The 21,737-nt window shown below is 50.3% G+C and overlaps 1 protein-coding gene across 1 annotated transcript in view; it reads right to left on the bottom strand.

Moving 5' to 3' along the window:
• WSCD2 (WSC domain containing 2) overlaps positions 1–21,737 on the bottom strand; it is a 118,675-nt gene that overhangs the window by 33,601 nt on the left and 63,337 nt on the right. The window contains exons 2-4 of the mRNA XM_055322692.1: positions 19,584–20,518; positions 8,274–8,388; positions 4,136–4,320 (exon numbers count right to left, since the gene is read on the bottom strand). Coding sequence (XP_055178667.1) covers positions 4,136–4,320; positions 8,274–8,388; positions 19,584–19,962 — 679 coding nt within the window. The 5' untranslated portion in view covers positions 19,963–20,518. The remainder of the gene's footprint in view (positions 1–4,135; positions 4,321–8,273; positions 8,389–19,583; positions 20,519–21,737) is intronic.

Genomic DNA, 21,737 nt, shown 5'->3' with positions numbered 1-21,737 from the left:
AAAATGTAATCCAACCAAGAAGGAAGTCCATTTCTTGGTTCTTTTGTAATAAGAGCAAAGAGTCCATGTGCCTGAGAGTCTGTGTCAAGGAAGAATAGCGGGGTGCCTGCAGACATTTGCTCTGCCAACCTTTTAATGCTCTCACTACTGTAGGAGCATACCATCACCGGAGGAACACGTGGGCTGCCTCCCTACGCAAGGCATACGCCCAACCAGAGTGGTGCTTGGAGATAAGCCTCCTTTAGATCTTTCCAATTGTTAAGAATTCTGTGCCACTGCTCAGGGAAACACAATTAGGACACAGTGTTAATACCAACTAATAACTTTACAAATTAAGTCTGGTTTCCACCATACCTGTTTCCTGGTGTTTGCCCATTTCCCTGCCTAGTGTTGTGTGCCAGTGACTTGGAAGGCCTCCCTTTCTGATTTATTTGTGTATAAATCAGATCTAGAAATGGGAAGCCAAAGGTGCCACAGGGTCAGAGCAAAGATGCTGGCGATTCTGTTTTGCTTGGATTCAGCATACAGAGCAGGAGGAGAGGTCAGAGGTCAGGGAAAGGAGGAGGTAAGCTAGATACAAAGAGTTCTCCCAAAAGAGAGAAGATGAGGTCCAGAATCCAATATGAGAGGTCAAGGTGTCCACGGCACCCAAACTAGGAGTCAGGGGCTGGGTTCCAGCCCATGCCCAGTCCCTAAGAAGCATTGTGGCCTCGGAAAAATCATGCTTGTTGATCATTTCCCAAATTCACATTTAGGCTTTGGCATACTCATTCCCTCTGCCTAGATTTCTCTCCCACCCCTTGGCAACGTGAGTCTGGATATCCTCTCCTACTCCAGGCAAAATCCTATGCATCTTTCAAGGCCCTAATCAAACAGCTCTCATCTGTGAAGCCTCCCCCACAGCTGTTCAACTCAGGCCTTTGTGTTCTCTGGGCTTCAGTCTCTAAAGCTGTAAGATGGGACATCAGGAAGGAAGGTGCTTCCAACAGGGTACTCAACATATGATCTTTGCTGACCCTGTACTTTTTGTTCATAGGGCTCTCCCTTTCACCCGGAAATCTCCTTAGAATGAGATTCAGCTCAAATGGTGCTCCACTGGTTCCTGCTGACAGAGTCCCTGCAACCCCCTAACACATACCCCCAGGCTAGAACAGATCCCACTGGTGTTGGATCTGTTTCTCTACTGGATGGTGACACCCAGAGGACAGGGACTGTGTTTCATTCTCCACTCAGCCTCGCCATGCCTAATTCATATGGGTGCTCATCAAGTTTCTAGTTCAACAATGGTCCCCATGCTCTCTCCAGATACCATGTTGCCAACTGGGAGCCCACTAGGAGTGTCAATCTGACACATCATCAACCATCCATCTCCTTATCCAAGCCACTTCCATTCTTGACTCAGTCTTGAGATTAATAAGGCTTCAATTTTCTTCTGGAGGCTCCAGCTGAGAGTGCCCAAGCTTCAAACCTGGTAGAAGGGCAACGTGTGGCCTTAGAGAATCCGCGACTCCACCTTCAGTAGACAGGACTATGTTCCCCTCCTGGACAGCAATACAAAAGACTCCTTTCTCACATGGAACAAAACACCATCCAGGTAATTTTGCTACTGCAGAAGTGGGTAAGCTAAGGGGTACAGCAGCATCTGTGCTAGCCTCAGGGGCTGTCTCTCACAATCCACCCAACCCTACTATAGCTACAGGGGCAAGACACATCCTATTTTACAGAATCTAAGGTCTTTTTGTGCTGAGGCTTGTATATTTCAGCTGATTGAAAAATCTTGGGGATCCCTGGGTGGCTCAGCGGTTTGGTGCCTGCCTTTGGCCCTGGGCGTGAACCTGGAGTCCCGGGATCTAGTCCCGTGTCGGGCTCCCAGTATGGAGCCTGCTTCTCCCTTTGCCTGTGTCTCTGCCTCTCTCTCTCTCTCTCTCTCTCTCTCTGTGTGTGTGTGTGTCTGTCTGTCTCTTTCTCTCTCGATGTCTATCATGAATAAATAAATAAATTGTTTAAAAAAGAAAAATCTTTGATGGTCTGTGACAGTGTCATTCATAACAGGTGAGCACAATAGTGTGTGTGTATGTGAAAGAGGGAGAGAGACCATAAGCGCCAGTGTTGGGGGGAGGAATATGTCCAGATTATCCAGGCAATCTGAACATTAACCAAAAGGAGGTCTGGCTAATATCTGGCTAATGACCTACATGGCCTAATTCTTGTTATCCAGCTCATCCTCATCCATGAGGATGTTGTAGTGGCAACAGCTTTCTCACTAAATACCCATGACTCTAAGGCCATCTCTTCAGATAGTCAAAGTCACCATCAAATAACATAAATATTGGCATAAAGGGATCTGTGTGAGCATGGTAAATCTGCCATCAAATTAAAACCTCATTACGCTAACGGCTAAACCAGAGACTCACTGTGTGGACATTCTCCAGCCTGGATTTCACACACCACCTGTGCCTGCTGCCAGCCAGGACTTTGGCCCCGGGTAAACTGAGATGACTCTGGGGTGGTAGACGGTGCAGCCACTTGCAGCAAATCAGCACTTTTGCAAATTGGCAGCACGCTCAACCCCACTGCAGAGCAAACCTTGAACAGGGCTTCCGAAGCACAAGATTTGGAAACCAGAACACATTACCAAGCAAACCAATAATGAATTTTTATAAACAATGGCACTCCCATGGCAGACAGGCAAACCCTGCCTGTGTGGGTGGATGAACATTCTGGGCAGACCGTGTCAGCTCCACTGAGGTCTGAGGCCTTATTATTCAAAGCGTGGTCCCTGGTCCCAGCCACCTAGCATCACCTGGGAGCTCCTCAGAAATGCAAAATCTCACCCTGACCCCCGGAAACAGAATCTGCATAGTAACAACATCTCCACTGGGTTCAGGGGCACATTCAAATTTGGGAAGCACTAGCCCAAGGGTCAGAGATGTGGTTGTGGGTTCCTGTCCCTGCCCTGGCACTGCATGAGAAGGGTAACTGGGAGAAACCCTGCTCTCCATCTTTTGTCAAGGCCATTAGCAATTTTCATAGGTTTGTGGTCACCTTTCAATAGACTAGGTGACCTTGGGCAGGTTTACTTAAACTCGGTATGCCTCAGTTTCCCCAGTGCAAAATTAACACTGATAACCGCCTGAAGAGGCTGTAGAGAAGGGATATGGAATTGGGCCCTAGCAGGCTTGGCACAGTGCCTGGCACATGGCAGATTCTTGCTCAACAGACATTAACTGTTACTAAGCACCCGGAGGGGGGACAGTGTGACAATGTCTGCAGAAGATGGGCCAGCGCTCATGCTCTCCTGCTCATCTCCCTCCCTCCATGTGAAAACTGGAGAGTTTTTGCAACAAAACGGAAGCATTGACAAGCAAGAAAGAAATTCCATCCCTGGGAGCATTAAAGACGTAGGCTCAGGAGTTGGTTTAAATCCTCTGTGGCTAATGTGACACAGACCTTCAGTTTCTCAGTCTATAAAATGGGAGCAAGAGAATAACAGTGCCTACTTCTAGGGTCACTGTGAGGATGCACTACTCCGCATAAGGCACTTAGAAAAAGGACCAAGTGGGGATGTCTAGGTGGCTCAGTGGTTGAGTGTCTACCTTTGGCTCAGGTCCTGATCCCATGGTCCTGGGATGGAGTCCCACATGGCCTCCCACGGGGAGCCTGCTTCTCCCTCTGCTTTTGTCTCTGCCTCTCTCTCTGTCTCTCATGAATAAATAAATAAAATCTTAAAAAAAAAAAGACCAAGTGCCTGCTCTAGCCATCAGTATGGTCATCATCCTTGTCTGCATCACCGTTACAGCAATATGCTTTCAGAACATCACGAAGGCCCTCGGGCTCAGGCTGTAGCTCACTGTGTCAGGGAGGAAGACGGGAGGAGGAGGGACGTAGCTGGCACAGGAGGCAGCTCGGAGTGGGAGGGAGAGGACACCGGCGGGGGTGGGGGGAAACACTCAAAGTAGCTGGAGCAGAAGACTCCAAGGGCTGTGGTGGAAGTTGGGGTGGGGCTGGGCTGCAGGGGTTCTGGGGAGCCACGGAAGGTGCAGGGCAGGGAGCAGCACACCGGAGAGGGCGCGGAGAGGGCGCGGCGGAGCGCGAGGGGGGTGGCAGGGGCGGGGGCAGGGGCAGACTCACGTACACCTGCGCGCAGACTCCTGGGCCAGTTGCAGCCGGTAGACGGAGAGGCGGTTGGCGCCGCCGCACACGCTGCCGCGCTCGCCTTTGCACCCCATGTCACACTCGGCCTCGCTCACATTTGTTGCCTGGATCTTGTGGCCACAGTAGCACTCGGCACCGAACTCCAGCCCGGCGTACAGGTAACCCCTGGGGAAGGCTGCGATCAGGCGGGGGCAGCTGCCACCATGCAGACCCCGGGACTGGGAGATTCAAAGGAGGTGGGAGGACTCTGGGGTTCAGGACCCCCCAGGGACCACCCCCGGCCTTCATCCCCGTACACCTACCCACGTGGCCACACCGTGTCCTACGGACACCCACCTTATACACTTCAACACATGGCACACTTGACAACACACACACCTCGGAGCCTGGGGTCCCTCTGTTCTAACCCATTCTCTTGCTCCATCAGTGTAGAGCCGCACTAACTCTATCTGTAGAGTCCAGCCCCTTTATTCCAGGAAACATCCCATAGGGATGATGCCTCCATGCCCCTTGAGAAGAGCTGGAACAAAGGGAGGAGGCAGGAACTCTCAGATCCCCTTGGAAGATGGCAAAACCAAGGTCACATCCAGCTAAGGAAAAAATTCCTTCCCCTAAAACAAAACAAACAAACAAAAATCCAGGCACTGCAAGGTTTTCAACTTTTTTTTTTCCATAACCATGGGACTGTTTCCTAAAGAGGATTCTCGGTAGACACCTATTCTATAAACAAATGAGACATTGCCTGCTCTGGCTACAGGGGCTGGGGACAGAAGGAGGGGGTTAGGACAAGCCTGGCTCAGCCCTCTTGCCTCTGAGGCATTCTCCAGAACCAGGAAGGCCGTGGGACAGCAGCCTGCAGAACCCTGGCCATGTAGGGCAGGCCCAAGGGGGAGCAGTCAGCTCAAGTCTTCACTCTGGACACCCAAGGGACACGGGAGAGATGGACCAACGGACCAGCGCAGAGTCATGCCTCCACACACTTCCGCAGCCCAGGTGCCACCTGCCATCCTCTGCTCAAGCTCACCCAGGCAGATGCAGCATGACCAGCTTAAACTAAATGGGCATCTTGGGTGCCTGAACCCCACTGAAACCCTGGAGCTGGGCCAGCCTGTCCTCCGTCTACCTTGTCTCAGTTTTCCTGTCTCTCTGAATTCTGGGTTCTGGGGTGCCCTGGGCCCTCTCATGATACAAGGAACATTTCCCAAGGAGAAAAGAAAAAAAAAAAAACCCTTCCAGTGGGTGTTCTGGTTCCAGAGAAAGTGGTAGCCTCCTCCTTGCTCCCTCCCTTGGATGGTGCACAGCAGGGAGGGCAGAGAACAGCTGCCATGGGAGGACACACAAGCAGGCCTTGTGGACACATCCATGCAGTGAGGACACGTCCATGCGGTGAGGACACATCCGTGGGGTAAGGACTCGTCCATTCAGTGAGGACCCACGGGTGCCAGCTGGGAGTGCCTGTCTCAGAAGGGGATCCTCCAGACATGTCCATACCCTCAGATGGCTACAGTCCCTGCCGTATTTTGGCCACGAGCTCCTGGGGACACTGAGGCAGAATCACCTGGCTAATCTTACTCCCGGATCACAGTTTCTGGCACTCAAACACTGTGAGATGATAAATGTCTGCTGGTGTAAGACGCTATATTTGGGGATAATTTATTGCCCAGCGATGGATGACTTAACAGAATAGGAAATGGAGTCAGCCTTGCTGTCGTTAGGGTCTCCAGTGGTCTCTGGGAGGGCTTCGGGCTGTTAATCCTGATGTCCCTGCTGTGGCCTTTGCCAGAAGAATCTTTCCAGAATTAAAACAGATCACACCTCTCCACTCTCTAAACCACCCCTGCCCCCAGGGGCTTCCACTGCACACAGAGAAGCTTCCAGATGGCTTGGTTCAACCTACAAACCCTCCTATCAGTGGTTCTTGAACATGGACAGCTATGAGGATCACCTGGGGAACATTTTTTAAATGCCACACCTGGTTCCCACTTCCAGAGAGTCTAATTTAATCGGCCCTGTGATTCTAATGTGTAGCTGCATGTGAAAATCAGAGCAGCAGCGCTCCAACCATGCACCCAGAACCCACAGAGTCCGTATGGTCTCTGTTTCGGAACTCACAAAAAATGCAAATTCTCACAGCCCCAACCTGCTCAATCAGAAAATGGGAATGGAAAAAAAAAGGGGGGAATGGAATCCAGCAATCTATAAGATTCCAGGTAACGCAGATATTCACCCTAGGCTGAAGACCTCTGTCCTAGATTATCTGGTCCCCGCAACCTACCTCATCCTTTCAACACCTGGCAAAAAGTGTTTAATGAGTATTTGTTGAATGAATGTCCACCAATCCCCTGATTAACGCCCTCCAGCAGTTCCCCCTTGTCCGTGGCCAGTCCAGATGCTTTAGATGGCATTCAAGACTCTGTGTCCGCAGGCATGAGCCAGCCCCGCAGCTTCCCCTCCCTCCCGACAACTCCCATTGGACTTTCTGTGCATCCCTACCCTGCCCACCTGAGATGCTGGGCGTTGAGGATGTTTCAGGAGTTCTGGTCTTCATACACGCTGTTCTTTCTGTCCTTTGACTACCCAGAAAACTCCTATTCACCCTTCAAAACTCAACTCAAGATCTCACCTTTGTAACTCTTCTGGAGCCCTCCATTCCATCAACCTCCACAAGCCCCCTGTACTCTAGACAGCACACTCTGCCCAGCACCCGTCATCCTTGAGGTCTCTACACTCTGGTTTCCTCATCTGTGGAATGTGGATCATAACGTTTCTGCCCCTTGGGGGTCTTGTGGGGGATAAGAGTTCATATTTGCAAAGTGCTGAGAACAGTGCCTGGCAGGGAGCAAAAGGCCACCATGTGTAAGCTCCTGCTCTTCTACTGCTCAAGCCTGTTGCTGCCTCAGTCTTCCTAGCTGGCGGGGGAGCCCCCGGAAGGCAGGGCTGTGGGTGACTCATCTCTGCATCGCCAGCACCCAGACACCCTGTGGGCAGCAATAAATATTTGCTGAAGTGGATTACGTGAGTCCGTCTGACTCATCCTCTGAAGCTCACCTTGCCTATCCCCCTCTTCTGAGTCTTTCCTGACACCCCAGGCAGGTCGGGGGCCTCTTCTGCATTTCCACAGTCTGCGATTCATTACGTCTGGACTCTCATCCCACTACAAGGCCCTCTTCTGCTTACAGGTCTGTCTCCTCGTCAACGCTGTGACTCCACGGGGCCATGAACTCTGTGGACCTCACCTATGTCTCTCCACAGTTTGGTACATTAATGAATCGATATCATCAAGGACTCAAAGTCTTTCTCAAGTTGGAGAGGGCCCTGGGCTTGGGGAGAGACTTATAAAGAGGACGGTGTTTCTCCTAATTAAAGACAGAGGGAGGAGTCCCTCGGGCACACACGTGGTCATTTCCATTACAGCCATGCAGCTGAGGTCTTCAGAGTTTGTGACCTCGGAGCCAGGCAGCTAGAGTCCTGAAGGTGGGCATGTTGGCAGGCCACCTTCACAAGCCACCCCAGGTCAAGGCGGCAATGCTGGGGCCCAAGCCTGAACTGAGGGTCCCGTCTCCATGTGCCAGTCCTCTGGGGCCTCGCCCACCATTGGAAAGTCAGCTCCCTCCCCCAGCGTGTGTTCTAATCAAGAACATCACTGTCTCCTTCAACTGGAAAACACTGTAGATTCAGGTGATAGTTTCTCCCTGGGAGACGTCCCATGGATGTCATACAAGCCTCCCTCACACAGAGTCACACCTAAAGGCCTTTCCCACACATGAGCCCAAGTGTGGACCCTTGCACACAGATTCAGAGTCTCCTGTACACACAACCACTATTTAAAGATTACGACGTATGAACATTAAGCTTACAGACGTGACCTGCCGACGCTGCACATGGTACAAACACACTCACACCTAGGCCCAGGGGTCACATGAGGACACGATCACAAACTCCAGCAGGCCAACTCGAGAACCATCCTGCACTCGCATGTGCACACGCACACACAGCTACCTCACCCTCTCCTTGTGGCCACGTGCTCATTCTCCACTACGCCCTTCCGTGGAAAAGGGAAGAACACCACAGAAGGAAGGAGGCTGAAATGAATGGAGCGTGGGACGTCAGGGCCCTACCGTTCCGCACAGTTGTCCTGGCAACGGAAGATGGTCATCTTTTTGTAGTCGAAAAAGGACACGCCTCGCAGGGCTCGGCTCTGGGTGTCATCCAGGTAGCAGCCGATGTACTTGGCTTTGGGAAGAGGAGAAAAGTCAGATCTGGCTGAGGACAAAGCAGAGAAGGGTTTGCAAACCAGTGGCAACCAGTGTCCCTCTGGCTGTGTGGCCTTGACCTTTTGGTACCAGCTCTAACAGCAAAGCAGAAACGAGAGACTGAAGGTCATGTGGGCTAGCAGACCCCAGACCCGTAAGGGCAGCAGAGGCCAACAGGGGAGGAAGGAACCCTTCTGTGGCCAAGGCTAAGGCCAAGCCCCTGGGCTCTATGGGGACAATGGAGCACTCAGGAAGCACCATGCAGATGCAACCCATATGAAGACGGCTCTGAAGAGCTTACACAGCTAATAGCGTGTTATTTCTACAAGCTGCCTTAAGATACTTACCTTTCCTTGGACATGTGGTCTTGGATACCCCAAAGGCTAGATTCTCTTCCTACTTTGGTTACTTCTAGGCACTGGCCTAGTGAGTTTGGGCCGGTGTTATCTCTCTAGGGTTTAGTGTCCTTCACAGTGGGCATGAAAACACTAACCCAGTGAGATCAGAATGGAATGATCGGTGTAAATGTTTCTACCATAGCGTCTTGCACATGATTGGCACAAACGTAAAATGAGTGCAACCTGAATCCGGCCATTCACAGCACCTGCAGGTACTTTACAGTTTGCCTACATATATGGGCCAGGGTGAGTGCTTTCATCCAAAAATTTTTGAATTATTTATAAAAACCAATTGTAGGAAAAAAAAAACAATTGTAGGGACGCCTGGGTGGCTGAGTGGTTGAGCGTCTGCCTTTGGCTCAGGGCATGACCCCAGAGTCCCAGGATCGAGTCCCACATCAGGCTTCCTGCATGGAGCTTGCTTCGCCCTCTGCCTGTGTCTCTGCCTCTCTATGTCCCTCATGAATAAATAAATAAAATCTTTAAAAAAAAAACAATTGTAAACCATACACAAAGTTTTCTTAAAGTAGTAAACATGTTCCTGTACTTCATGGTAAATAGTACTTCTCACACGTGATGACCATGTTTTACAGTTTATGCAAGTGTTTTTCCCCCTGTATGTTCTTATAATTGGGACATGTGCTTTGCTAAGCAGTTTGCACATACTGTCTCACTGAATCCTTACAATGACCTTACAAGTACTAATATTCCCACTCTATAAAGAAAAGGAAGCCGAGGCCCAGAGGCGTCAAGTCACTTGCCCAAGGAAACACAGCTGGTCCACGGGGAGCCAGGGTGGACCCCAGGTGATGTGGCTGCAGAGCCAATGTTCTGAACCACCACTTACTTCTTCTGGATTCCAGAGATCCTTGCAAGGACCAAGTGAAGTGGGGAGCATCGGCAAGTTCATGCTCTCGGATAACCGAACAGGCCCACAGAGGTCAAGTGGCTGGCCTAAAACCAGGGGCTCACTGGGGGCAGAGAAAGATTTAAACCCAGGTCTAGGGGATCACCCAAACCAGCGCCCTTTCCATTTCTCCCCTTGGAAGTATCTGGAGGGTGTAGCCAGCCGTTGCAGAGAATAATTGAGGAAGATACTATAGGCCACCTGGTCACGTTCCCTGGCGGACCCGCCGTCTGTTTCAGCCGTGGGCTTGGGCCCCCCTCGCCTGCGGTGAACAGGGTCTAAAAGTGAGCGTAGGCTCCTTCCCAAGCATCGTGCCCCCCAATGCCAGCCCACTAAGTGCAGAATCTGTCAGCCCCTATCAGGAGATAGGCCTTGTCCTGATCACTCTGAGTTTCTTTTATAAGACTAAGAGCTGTCCTTTAAAAGAAAGATTGCTTCCCTGGAGCAGGTGCATCACATGGTGACCGCCCTGGAGAAGCCCACATCCTGTCACTGCTTGTTCTACAACGCGGGTCCTTCCTGTCACAGAGGGAGTCCTGGCCTCATGACAGGGGCATCGGTGCAGTTCGCACCCGAGCCGGGAGAGGCAGACCCTCTGGCAAGGGCATCACACCAACTCGGCCTCGATAGTTCCCTGAGGGACAGTGTCCTGGGATGTATTGTACAGGGAGCAGGGCAGGAGGGGAAAAAAAGGGGGGTGGGAGGAGGGAGAGAGGAAGGGGGAAAAGGTTATTTTGGCAGCAGGAAGTCTTTGTTGTCAGATCAAAAGATTGCATAGGGCGGCATGTACTGAGCACCTACTATATGCTATCTATGATGGGCCATTTCTTTAAATTTTTAAAACTTTTTAAACTTTTAAGTCCAGAGGCACCTGGGTGGCTCAGTGGTTGAGCGTCTGCCTTCCGCTCAGGTTGTGATCCTGGAGTCCCAGGATCAAGTCCCACATCGGGCTCCCTGCATGGAGCCTGCTTCTCCCTCTGCCTATGTCTCTGCCTCTCTGTGTGTCTCTCATGAATAAATAATCTTAAAAAATATATTTTCCAGTATAGTTAACGTACAGTGTTATATTAGTTTCTGGTATACAATACAGTGATTCAGCAATTCTGTACATTACTCAGTGCTCATCATGAGTGTACTCTTAATCCCCATCACCAATTTCCCCCATCCACCCCCCCCCAATCCCCTCTGGTCACCATCAGTTTGTTCTCTATAGCTAAGGGTTGGTTTCTTGGTTTTTCTCACCTTTTTTCCTTTGTTTTGTTTCTGAAATTCTATGTAGGAGTGAAATCATATGTATAGGTCTTTCTCTGGCTAACTTTGCTTAGCATTTTTTAAATTCACACCCTCAGATGCTTCTCATTAACCCATTTTATAGGTGAGGAAACTGATCCTAATGAAAATTACACCTGCCTGCCCTAGAAGGGAGTGCATTTTGGCATCTGGTATATGTTCTGACTGGTCACCACTTCTGTTTTTCATCTTTTCTAAGTAGAATCAGAAGCTTTGAAATCTGCCCAAGTTCCTACATCCTGTAAGTTTCTCTCGTAAATTTTAAACCCAGGTCTGTCCTCACTCGTTTTATTTGTGGGGAGGGACCTCTTCCTCTTGGCCCAGGATCATTAAGAGCCACATTGAGACGTGATGGGGAGAAACGCTAATGCTCCGATATGCTGGGCTTGAAGTTTCATGTGCTGTGGCTCTGGATGGTCTCACCTAAGGGTGAGGGCAGGGGCATTTGGCTATATCTGAGATAGTGGATCGTGCTAGACAAAATTAAACAACGGTGAGAGTGTACATGCATATGTACGTACACGTGTCCTCTTTGGAGTGAAGTGATGGGCTGTCATGATACTGTTTGCACCTTCAAAGCACCACCTTTTAAAAAAATTATTATTATTAACCGACCTTACTCACCCTAACCTTGGCAGGGCCAATTACATCGTCCCTCCCACCAGCCAGTGACGGCTTGACCACTCCAGGGAAGGGCACATGGCCCACTCCTACAGATCAAAGCTAGGACAAAGAAATCTGTTTTCCTTAGGTGATGGCGCTGGCAGTCTGTAAGCCCAGAGCCACCAAGAGCCAGGATCCCTGGCACCAGAGTCAGCCCGTTTGGGAGAATGAAGCCAACACAGAGGCAACCAGAGAGGACAGTCACAGAGAAACAGAGGACACAAATCACTCCTCTGAAATGCCAGTCCCTTCCGCAGTTGGGTGACAAGACACAATGCATTTTCTCTTTGGCTTAAGCTGGCTTGAGATGGGCTTTTGTCTCCTGCCACCAGAGTAGCACTGAGTCACATGTCAGTCCTCCAGCTAAGCTGATGAATCCACCCAGCTGTGAGGGTCTAGACCAAATCCATACCCAGGCCTGTCTGTTCCCAAAGCTGTCCCTTCCTGTGTACCACAGCGAGTCTTGGCTTGGGAGGACATCTCTGTCCCTGCTAGTGAGACCACCCAGGGAAGGGCAGGGGAAAGAGGGTCCCCTAGAAGAGAGCTGGGAATTGACCTTAGGTCCATCTGCCTCAAAGCCTGGGCTTTTAAATGCTGTGCCACCTCCTCTCTGTCCCTCCCACCAGGCCAGACATCAGGCTGCGATGTCTCCTGCAGCACATGCTCAGAGAGATTTGTTAGAGGAACAGAAGTTGCTCTGTTTCCTCATCAGCGGGACGGAGAGAAGATAAATGGTCCCTCATTAATGCCCTGGAGAGGGGATCCCTGGGTGGCTCAGTGGTTTAGCACCTGCCTTTGGCCCAGGGCGCAACCCTGGAGTCCCCAGATCGAGTCCCGCGCCGGGCTCCTAGCATGGAGCCTGCTTCGCCCCGCCCCGTCTATCATGAATGAATGAATGAATAAATAAATCTTTTTTTAAAAAATGCCCTGGAGAAACATGGGCGTGCTACACTGACCTGATGGACGGGCTGAGCTCTGTGGGTCAGGAAACAAACACTGAATCAGTTACCTTCCTATCCCGGGCAAGTGCTGGTGTATCCCTCCCCACTGACCCTTCCGTGCAGGCTGTAGCCAGCACGACCATCATCCCCCGCCCCAGCCACCCACCCAGCGCCTGCCACCTGCTGACCTTGTCAGTGTGGTTCCTGCCAACCCGCTTCAGTGTTTTCCCCAGCGCCCTGCCTTCATATCTTGCTGTGGTGGCACGACGTCTCCAAGATGAGGGGGATGTGACGTATGTGAAATGGACAAAATCACGGGCCAAGGGTACCTGGGAGGCTCGGTGGTTGAGGTCTGCCTTTGGTTCAGGGCGTGATTCCCGGGTCCTAGGATCGAGTCCCGCATCGGGCTCCCTGCAGGGAGCCTGCTTCTCCTCTCCTTCTGCCTCTGCCTCTGTGTGTCTCTCATGAATAAATAAATAAAATCTTTAAAAAAATCATGGGCCACTTGAGGGGGGATAAATGGCCGAGTTCACACAATCTATCAGCTCATCTCGGTAGCTATCCAAATATTGCTGAAATGGCAGAGCTGCCCCAGCTGTACTATTCATCTCCAGCACAGGACCCAGTGAGGGGTAAACCCGGGAGAGCGCAGGCATCTGGAAAAGAGTCCTCCTGACTGTGGTTTGGCATTTTTCCCCCCTCTTTCCTTTTTTCTTTGGCTTCAATTAATCTTCAAGAAATTTTGCTCTCTTCAATAAAGGTAATTTGTTAAAAGGATAACTAAATATGAACTGATCTGTATTCCTCTGATTTACTGTCCATGAGTCGATTCACAAACAGGAGGCCTTACGATGTGCTAGAAGAAGCCCAGGTCTGGAGTCAACCAAATCTGGGGTCTGGACCTGACCTCGCAGTAGCCTTGCAATGGGACTTAAGCTGTTGGAGGTATTGTTCTCCTGCATGGAAATTGGGAAGGAAGAAGTGAGATGGACTGAACTGTGTCCCACCCCCAACCAAAAGAAAGGCTGAGCCCCTGAGCTCAGAACCTAAGGGCATGATCTTATTTGGAAACAGGGTCATGGGATCCCTGGGTGGCGCAGCGGTTTGCGCCTGCCTTTGGCCCAGGGCGCGATCCTGGAGACCCAGGATCGAATCCCATGTCGGGCTCCCGGTGCATGGAGCCTGCTTCTCCCTCTGCCTGTGTCTCTGCCTCTCTCTCTCTCTCTCTCTGTGACTATCATAAATTTAAAAAAAATAAAAAAATAAAAAAGGAAACAGGGTCATTGTCGATGTGATTCTCGAAGGTATGAGGGCCTTATCAGAGTGGGGGCAGGGCAACCAATAGGACCGGTGTCCTTATAAAAAGATGGCCATCTGAAGACAGCTACAAGGAGAAGGCATGTGAAGAGAGGCAGAGGCTGGAGTTGTGCAGACGCAAGCCAAGGAATGTTAAGGGTTGCTGGTGATGACAGAAGCTAGGAGAAAGGCAGGTTCCCCTGCTGGTGTCTTTAAGAGTGCACACCCCTGCTGACATCTTGATTTTGTTCTGGCCTCCAGAACTGCAAGAGAATACATTTCTGTTGCTTTAAGCCACCCAGTTCCTGCTCCTTTGTTACAATAGACCCAGAGCAGTAATACAACGGGTACTGTTCAAACCGATTGTCAGTAGGATTAACCTGTACACTGAGCCTTGGCACAGAACAGAGACTCAAGAGTCATTTTCTCTGCCACCCTGGATTCTCCATCCTTCTCCAGCACTGTCTGGGTTTCCCAGTGCAGAGAATGAAATTTTCTGCTCACACCCAGGCTTCCATGGGGTAGAAGGGAGGCATCCTTCACTCCCGTCAAAGCCTACAAGTCCTACAGACTCAGCTCAACAATTTCTTCCTCCAAGAAGGCAGCCATGATACACCCCATGGCTGAACAGGATCCTTCCCTTCGGATGCCACATCCCCTGGCCCACCCCACCGTACCACTTTTCTAAGCAATTCTCCAGGTACTGTCCACTACTTTTTCAAATTAGAAGTAATTGAGGTGCAACGTAGAAGGATTTTTAACACCAGGAAAAGGTGCTAGCACGGGGAAAAGCAAGATACAATGCTATATAAATACAACATGTGCCTGGGAAATTTGCACATGAAGGAAAGAGACAGTAGGATACAACACCAAGTGTTGGCTGTGGCTGCAGGTAGATGAAGCTCTGGGCCATTTTTATTTTCATCTCTCTGTGCATTTTGATTTTTCTACAATAACCACATGTGATTTTGAGAGTCAGGGCAAAGCTATTTTTTAAACATACAAATGTATCATTTTACTTGAGGAGGTATGTGATAAATACGGGATGGAGGGATGGATAGGTGGAGGGGTAGATGGGTGGAGGGAGGGAGGGAGGGAGGGAGGGAGGGAGGGAGGGAGGGAGATGGGAATGTATAGCTCAGCGGTTAAGAATAAGAGCTATAGACAGACTTGGATTGGGAGTCACCTCTGCCTCTTAGCAGCTGTGTGACACTGAGTAAGTCACTTAACCTTTCTGAGCTTCTGTTTTTTTATCTGTGATGGGGCTTCAATTGCTGCCTGGTATAAAGCTGAGGGTTCTGATGCAGTTTCTGATGTAGACTAGACCCTCGACAGGCTGCAGAGATTGTATCTTCAGCTGAAGACGACGAGGAATGGGTGCTCTGCTGTTCCTCCCAATTCTCCCCATGCCCGGGCTTCAAAATCAAATTGGATTTGGCTTCTATATGGGCTCTGCACATGGCTAGCTGTGTCACCTGAGGCAAGTCACCTCTGCTTCTTTGTTTTCTTCTGCAGAATTACAGGATTGATAGTAATAACTGGCATGTATTAAGTGCTTACTGAATGCCAGCCTCTGTGCTGAGCACTTCCTGTACACCGAGAAGTGAGCTGCTATGATGGTTAAGGTTCAGGTGTTAAGACTCAGACCAGCAAGGTTCAAATTGCTAGTTTACTCCCTTTTCCTACTGGACAACCTTGGGCAAATTACTCAACCTCTCTGCGCCTTAGTTTCCTCCCCCCTAAGATGAAGTTAGTAACAGTGTCCACCTCACTGGGTTGCTGTGAAGATTATGTGATGTAATAGGTACAAAGTGCTTGGAAGAGTGCCCAGCACTTAGCACACAATCAATTTATCTTTTAGAATCATCTGATAGCCGTCTACTGTTATGCACTTCTCATCCCCAAAAGAAAAACAGAGGCTCAGAGAGGTGAAGTGACCTGCCCAAAGCTGCAGTCAGCAAGCTGCAGAACTGGAAGCTGGGCCCTAATTTGGCTGCTCAGGCTCTCCCGGGTGGGGGGGTGGGGTGGGCAGTTACGTAAAGGACCCGGCAAGGTACATGGCATACTGTAGGCCCCAGCTCCACTCACGAAGTCAGACTTCTCCTTCTCACCCAGCCCCAGGCCAGCCAGGGAGCAGGGCCTCCCTCCCCTCCCACCCCGTGATGGGTTCTGAATCCTTTACAGCTGAAGTCCCGCATCACTGCATCAAGCAGAGCCCTTGCCAGCTTCAGAGAAAAACCAAATGTGTTCAGCGTCAGGTCAGAGAAGCGTCTTGTTTTTATTAGAGTTAATCTAATACGTTGTCTTTCCTCGCTGAACTCCGAATAAGTTAATCAAGGACAGGCCGGATTTGTGTTTTCTTAATAACGCTGCCTGATTCCAAAGGCTGCCTGCTGTGAGCTCTAGGCTCCAGGCTTCTTTCTTATTTTCTCTTCCTTCTCTCTTTACATTTTGTAAAATATATACGATTTCCAGGGGGCACAGGGGTTAGTGTGGTATAGGAAAAGACTCGCCAGCTTTGGAATTCAATGAACCTTGTTTCAAATCTTAGTTTCTCACTTCCCCGTGTAACCTGGGTTTCTGAGTTTAAAATGTTCCCCATTTGTGAAACAGAATAACAGTGGTCTCTAACATTCTGAATTGCTGAAATTAAATTGGTGAAATTAAATAAGGCAATTTACAACATGGTCTAGCCCACAATGATCACTCAATAGACAGCTATTATTACTACTACTGAGAGGAACAACAACTATTAAGTGACCTATTATCATGAAACAGGAGATGTGATTAGCATTTCACGTATATCATTTCACTCAAATAACATGTGAAAAACAGGGCACCTGGGTGGCTCAGTTGGTTAAGCATCTGTCTTTGGCTCAGGTCATGATCTCAGGGTCCTGGGATTGAGCCCTGTGTCAGGCTCCCTGCTCCACAGGGAGTCTGCTTCTCCCTCTCTCGCTCCCCCTCCCCCCCTGCTCATGTACTTACTCTCTCTCTCTCAAATAAATAAAAAATTTTAAAATCTTTAATACATCAAAAACAAACAGGACAGGGGCTGGTGTGACACTGGTATTTAAGAAATGGTAGTAATTGCTAGTAGTGGTAGCAGTGAGAGCTCATTCTCACAACAACTGGGAGGTGTTGTGAGTGTTGTTTGAATCAACTACACCAGAAGGAATTCATATTCTATTCAGAACCTTGACAAGCACAGGTAATTAGATTCACCTAAGGACCCTGACAAGGACCAGAGAGGACTGGATCATTTGATCAAGCCTGGTGGGAGATCAGGAACAATTTCCTGGAAGTGAGCAAAGATGAGAGCTGGAGAAAGAGTGGAGTTGACCTTTGGAGGCACTCCAGACTGAGGGATGCTCATTCATTCATGGGTCCATCCAATCTTCCATTCATTCAAGAAGTATGAGCACCATGTCAGTGTCGGGCTCTGTCCCAGGTGCTGAACAAACAGCCTGGGGTGGGGGTGGGGAATAGGGCTCTGCCCCCATGGAGCTGGTAGTGGACTAAAGTGGGGGAGGCAGACTACAAACAAGGAAGCAAACATATCAACAGGATGCTCTGGATGGTGGTAAGTGCTGTCACAAAAATAAAACCAGGGGATATGGTTGTGACCAGATACAAAGTGGGGCCATTTTACTTAGGAAGGCCTCTATGGAAAAGCAAGGTTAGACTGGGGATCCAAAGGAAGGGAAGAAGGGCTCCATGGAAAGATACAGAGGAAGAGCATCCCACACAAAAAGAACTGGCCAAAGACCCTGCATTAGGAATGGGCTTGGTGCATTCAGTGAAGAAGAGGAAGGACAGTGGGGCAGGGTGGGGTGGTGAGGGACAGTGGAGAGTGTTCCAAGATAAGGTTGAAGAAGTGACCGCGATAGGAGACTCTGGAATCTATCCTAAGTGGGATTACAGTATATCCTAAGATGTGGGCTTCTAACAAACTTTGGAGCTTGCAAATTACTGAAAGGAGTTCAGAGTGGTGGGGGAAAGTCAGGAGTGTGGAGAAGGAAAGAGAAGCCACTTCATGACTTCTCCGTCAATGCAGCACCTCACACCTCATCCATGCCTACAAAGTGGGGTCCCTTCTGCAGGTAGATCCACAGGAATTTCCTGATCACCTTTAAGAACCTAGTATGTGCCCAGTGCTTTTATAACCACTGTCTCAGTGAGCTTTCAGGAAAAGCCCTAGACAGGAGGGGCCGCTGTCCTTAGTTTACAAATGACAAAACTACAGGCACCTGGGTGACTCAGTGGTTGAGCATCTACCTTCAGCTCAGGTCGTGATCCTGGGGGTCCTGGGATTAAGTCCTGCATCGGGCTCTTCACAGGGAGCCTGCTTCTCCCCCTGCCTGTGTCTCTGCCCCCCCCACACAAATACATAAAATCTAAAAAAAACAAAACAAAAAACAAAACCATGACAAAAGCATGGGAAGGTAAAGCCGTTTGCCTAGCCACACAGCTGGCAGGGATGGAACTGGACTATAAATCCAAGTTCCCCAGTCTCTTCTGGCACTACCCCCACCTTCTCCTCCACCTCCCTGTGAATGCTGGGGTCTTGAAGAGGCAGATTCTAGGAAATCCCCGAGGGTGGAAAGGTGGGATCTCCTGGATGGCCTCGGAGTCAGGTATAGGGTGGGACCGAAGCAGGGGAATGTGCTCCCCTGGAGTGAGTCCCTGCCACCAATCCTGCTTCCCTCCAAGGCAAGAGAAGGGGTTTTCTAGGAGTTGAATCACCACGGAAGTGTGACATGTGGCAGGGAACACAGAGGCTGGGGAGGTTTTTCTCTTGTCCTGATTCGTGGTGGATCTTCCCAAACCATCTGGCCCGGATTCCCAAAACATGCATTTGTGTTCATCTCAAGAACTGCAGGGTTGTGGGCTCCTCCCCCACATGCTGGTAGACGATGGCCAGACCTCAGCGGACTCTGGGAGACCATCAGGGGGCAAGGGTCTCCCTTCACCAAGCCTCAGTCTCCAGAGGTGTGACCTGGGCATAGGATCACACTCCTTGCTCAAGTCCATGGGGCACAGTGGAAATCAGAGAAGGTACCACACTCACAAAGAGCTTTGTGACTGAAAGGGTAAGAAAATGCATGGAAATGTGACCACGGCAGTGACACCCTCCAAGTGCCATCCCCTAAGCCATCCAGCAAGCCGGACCGAAAGGCGGCATAGTAGAACACAAGCTCTGCCCCTTACTAGTTATGCAGCCTTGGGATCCTGGTACCTCGGTTTCCTCATCCCTAAAATGGGTACCACAGCACCTTCCACACGGAATTGTGGTAACAATTCAATGCACGCAGAGTGCTTAAAAAAGTGCCTGGCACATAGTAAGTGCTCAGAAGGTGCTGCTTTCATCCTCATGTGTATTTATCTAACGAGACTAAAAAGGCTGCGAGGAAGTGTCAGGCTTTGAACTCTTGACAGAGGTAGGGTTCAAATCCATGCTTGGCTGTTTACAAGCTGCATGACCTTGGTTGGGTAAGTTACTTAATCTGAGCTTCGAATTTCTCCTCTGCAACGGGGGCGACAGTGAACCCCCTGGCATGCTGGTAGCTCTAGCTGTATGGCAGCTGGTTCCTATTAAACACTGAGACCTGGGAGCTGTTACTGTATTTTTCTCAGCCCCCCCACTCTCCTTGGCCACCGTCCCTTCTACCACTCTTACCTCGCTCCTCCTCCTTCTCCCGGACGATCCTCCCCTTGAGGGCTCGGCTCCAGGCTCCACCGTAGTCGCCCAGCTTGGCCCTCTCACTCCCGTCCTTGCCCTTGAACCAGGGTCCGTACCTGCGAGCGATGCTTGAGGTGTCGCCCGCGTCCCGGAAGCCTCTGCCCAGATGCAGGTCACCCAAAAAGGGCAGCTCGGCGCCCTCGGCCGGCACCCCCACGGCGGGGCTGGCCTGGCCCTGGGAGACGGCAGGCTGGCCCACAAAGCCCGAGTGCAGGAAGACCAGGCTCCCGGCCGTCAGGTAGAGCACCAGGAAGGTAAAGAATCGCACGGGCTTTCTGCGGAAGTACCGCTGGAATCTGAGCCAGAGCTTGGCCATAGCAGGATCATTCCGGACTGGCTCACTGGGGCTCGGCTGGCGGGGTTGGGGTGGAGTGGGAGGGGAGTGTTCCACAAGGGGAGCGAGGGGGCTGCGTTTCCCAAGCTTCCTTTAGAGATGGAACCCCTGGGGGTCTGCAGTCTTCTTCCCTCTGTGAAGGTGACGTCCCAAAACCAGAACAGGAGGCCAAGTCTAGCACTTGGTTGAGGCCAAGTGAATGAAGCCCTCCTCGGGTCAAGGTGAGATTCCCTGGGCCACAAAAGGGGCCCAACGCCCAGGAGTTGGTCTTATTTTCCTACATCTTGTTCTTTGTATCAGAGAGTTCCTGAAGAATTCTGACCACAGCAATCATAGGAGAACTCGGTCGGCCACCAGGACTGCAGCTCACTTCTCGCCTTTTTTTCTCAGCTCCTCGGGACCGTGAGGGCTGGATGAGTTCGCCCAAAGCAGTTTTCTGGCTCCTTCTGAAGCTGGGGGCCAAGCTCAGTGTCCACCTCATGAAAACAGAAGCTGGCCACCTTCCATCAGCTCAAGCCCTAAGCCTCACAGCTGCCACCTGCAAAACAGCACAGACATAGGCTTAAGAAGCCCCCTCACAGAGGCCAGAGCTCAAAGGGTTTCTGAACCTTCCCAAGGGGGAAGCAGAGGCCCAAGAGAAGGGAGGCAACCAATGTCCTGAAGCATCCAGCAATGCCAGGTCTTCCAGCATACCACCTTTTTCTTTAAACCAAACTGGGAATTTGGGGCCTTGACTCCTACTGGGCCCATGTTTGGAGACAAGCTTTATCTTGGACAAACGCAAGTTCTTATGCCCCGCACTTCCTACACATGTGTCAAATATACACTAATTCGCGAATTATTTTAAGTCCAAAAAGTACTTCCTAGAGTTGCCTGCTGGAGCTTGCTGATTCTAAACCAGATCAAATTCATTTTCTCCCCCACAGCAAATACATAGCAAGTACCTACTATGTAGCAGGTGCTGTGCTAAGTTCTGGAGATAAAGCCGTGAACCAGAGACATCAAGTTCTCTCCCCGCACAGGGCTCACATTCTAAAGGGGGGAGATCAAATTTGTAGCCTCTTTCTTCTATCCAAGGAAGAAAAGGAAAAGAAATCAGGATTATTTAGCAACATGGTCATTCCCTCTGCATTTACTCAGCATCTACAGTATGTCCGGCTTTGTGCCAAGCCCTCTACACGTGTCACCCATTCATTCTTCCCAGTGTTCCCATGGGAGGTAACAATTTCCCCACTTCATAGATTAGGAAATTGAGGCCACATAGCCAGTGAGTGGTGGAGTTGGGATTTCAACCCAGGACAGTCCAAATCCAAAAACCACAGTTCTCAACCACTGCCTTTGTGACTCGGCTTTTGTCCCACATGGACTGGGTATCACCTGGGGATTCAGAGAGAGGCCCTGAAGCAGCAGCCCATCTCCACTGTCTCCCAGTCACCCAGTGGCTCACTCTTTAACAGGGGGCCCCTCAGAGTGTGGTCCAAGGAGCCTCTGATCCAAAATCACCTGAGGAAAAAAAAATCACCTGAGAGCCTGGTAACATATGGAGATCTGAACCTCTCAAACCAGAGTTTCTGGTAGAAGGGAAAACCTACAGGTGTAACAAGGTGCCCTCAGGTAATGGTGATGGGCTCAGAGGCCCAAGGGCACTGCTTTATGAGTAAACATTAAGGATCATTAGCCAGGAGGAAAACAGAATGTAAATTAGGAAACAGAATACACCTTCAGGCCAATGTGATTTCATATTATCACCAGCAGGG

This window comes from Nyctereutes procyonoides, unplaced genomic scaffold (assembly GCF_905146905.1).
Source record: "Nyctereutes procyonoides isolate TBG_1078 unplaced genomic scaffold, NYPRO_anot_genome, whole genome shotgun sequence".
In the NCBI taxonomy this organism is placed as follows: Eukaryota; Metazoa; Chordata; class Mammalia; order Carnivora; family Canidae; genus Nyctereutes; species Nyctereutes procyonoides.
Note: the sequence above shows the minus strand (reverse complement) of the source record. Positions and strands in the feature narration are given on the sequence as shown.